The 1557-nt window shown below is 41.6% G+C and overlaps 1 protein-coding gene across 1 annotated transcript in view; it reads right to left on the reverse strand.

The window, feature by feature from the left end:
* Positions 1-488: 488 nt before the first annotated feature.
* Positions 489-1557, reverse strand: part of LOC119300620 (probable stress-associated endoplasmic reticulum protein) — a 6014-nt gene continuing 4945 nt past the window's right edge. The window contains exon 3 of the mRNA XM_037577523.1: positions 489-767. Within this exon, the coding sequence (XP_037433420.1) occupies positions 721-767 (47 nt within the window). The 3' untranslated portion in view covers positions 489-720. The remainder of the gene's footprint in view (positions 768-1557) is intronic.

Consider the following 1557-nt stretch of genomic DNA (forward strand, 5'->3'; position numbering starts at 1 on the left):
CCCCATATGAGAGCATGTTATTCAAGTCATTAACTGGTATGTACAGTTAATTTATCTTTTATTTAGACAATACAGTTAATTTATCTAACAAGCCGAATTATCAGTTGTCAGGCCGAATCTCTGGCTAGGCTAAACTGCTAGGCATTTTCCAACCCAAAATCTGGCCCCTTTGTACCTGCTTTTCAATGTGCAGGTTTATGGCCTTCCAGATCTGCTGCAACATCATCAAAGCATCAAGGCAACAATTTCCCTTGTTGCTATGTAGTATAGGATTGCATATTTAGACACTTAGTACATTACATGCTCCTATATAGCCTAGGACATACATATATGACCCTAGTTAATCTTCCATAAATGGGTTACCGATAAATTCAGTTAAATGGCCAACTCACCGATTAATCTCTACTCAACACACAACCGATAGGGTACCAATTACTGATATTCTGAACATTGTCTAAGTGTCATCACAAATAAAGAAAAAAAAAATATTACCTTGGATATTTGAAGTTTTATATAATTTTAAAGTTTCAACTTGCACCATTTAGTTTCTAGTTTAGACTAGGTCCTTAGTAACAGGAGGTAAACATGACTGAACAAGATTTAAATCTCTACATAACATCATCAGGGTCGAAGTTTGATACAGGGTACAGATATGATATTGCCTCCCAATCACATGGATAATAAATCTCTGATAATGATAGTCTTGTTTTTAGCTCGATATTAAGCCATCCCACCACTAGTAGCTGTCCTGATAATCTGAAACAAGGCTGCAAAGAACCAATTGTGCAGGGAGTCAGATTTCCTACTGTTTATTTAGATCATTAGCTTCTCATCTTACTAAAGAAAGGCACGATGCTGAAAGGGTAAATCAGGTGCAGTTTCCATTTCCCTTGGTATATATGCTCAAAAGTTATATAAAAATCAGATAATCAGAAAGCACCCCAAAATACATAGTGAAATATGTTGAAGATACTATCACTGCTTTTTCCTACACGGCATGGGTTGCAATGAGATCCTGAGACAGAATCTCTACAACCTGGGATAGAAGAAGGTGTAACTTTAGGAGTTCTTAGGAGGTGTTTGGTTCCAGACTGGTAACGTCAACATAAACGCAATGGGTTTACACCGTTACTGTAAACGGTATGAGCAAAAATTAAAATCTCTTTGGTTATCAGATCAGATGTAAAGGTAAGAGGGAAAGCTGGGAAGAAAACTGGAACCCGTTGGCCATGGCGCAGGGAAGAAAACATGAACCCATCGGCCATGGCGCAGGGGAAAAGCACGGATGGGAAAAAGGAGAACTAAGGCCACCGTCCGCCCACTGCTGCTGGCATGTCTCCGCTGCTGCATGCTCAAGTGGGGAAGATCGAGACATTGGAAACCAGGGCCGGCGGCAACTCGGTGGAGGTTTGGGTGGGAACTGGAGGAAGAGATCTGCGACTTGGAGATCAGGGGCCTCCGCCATTAGCGCCGCAACTCGCGGAGGACTTGTGGGCAGTTAGAATTTCTATGTTGGGGACGGGGGCTCAGTTCGCTCGCCGTAACGTAATTCGTTTC

The sequence above is a fragment of the Triticum dicoccoides genome, chromosome 5A (assembly GCF_002162155.2).
Source record: "Triticum dicoccoides isolate Atlit2015 ecotype Zavitan chromosome 5A, WEW_v2.0, whole genome shotgun sequence".
Classification (NCBI taxonomy): Eukaryota; Viridiplantae; Streptophyta; class Magnoliopsida; order Poales; family Poaceae; genus Triticum; species Triticum dicoccoides.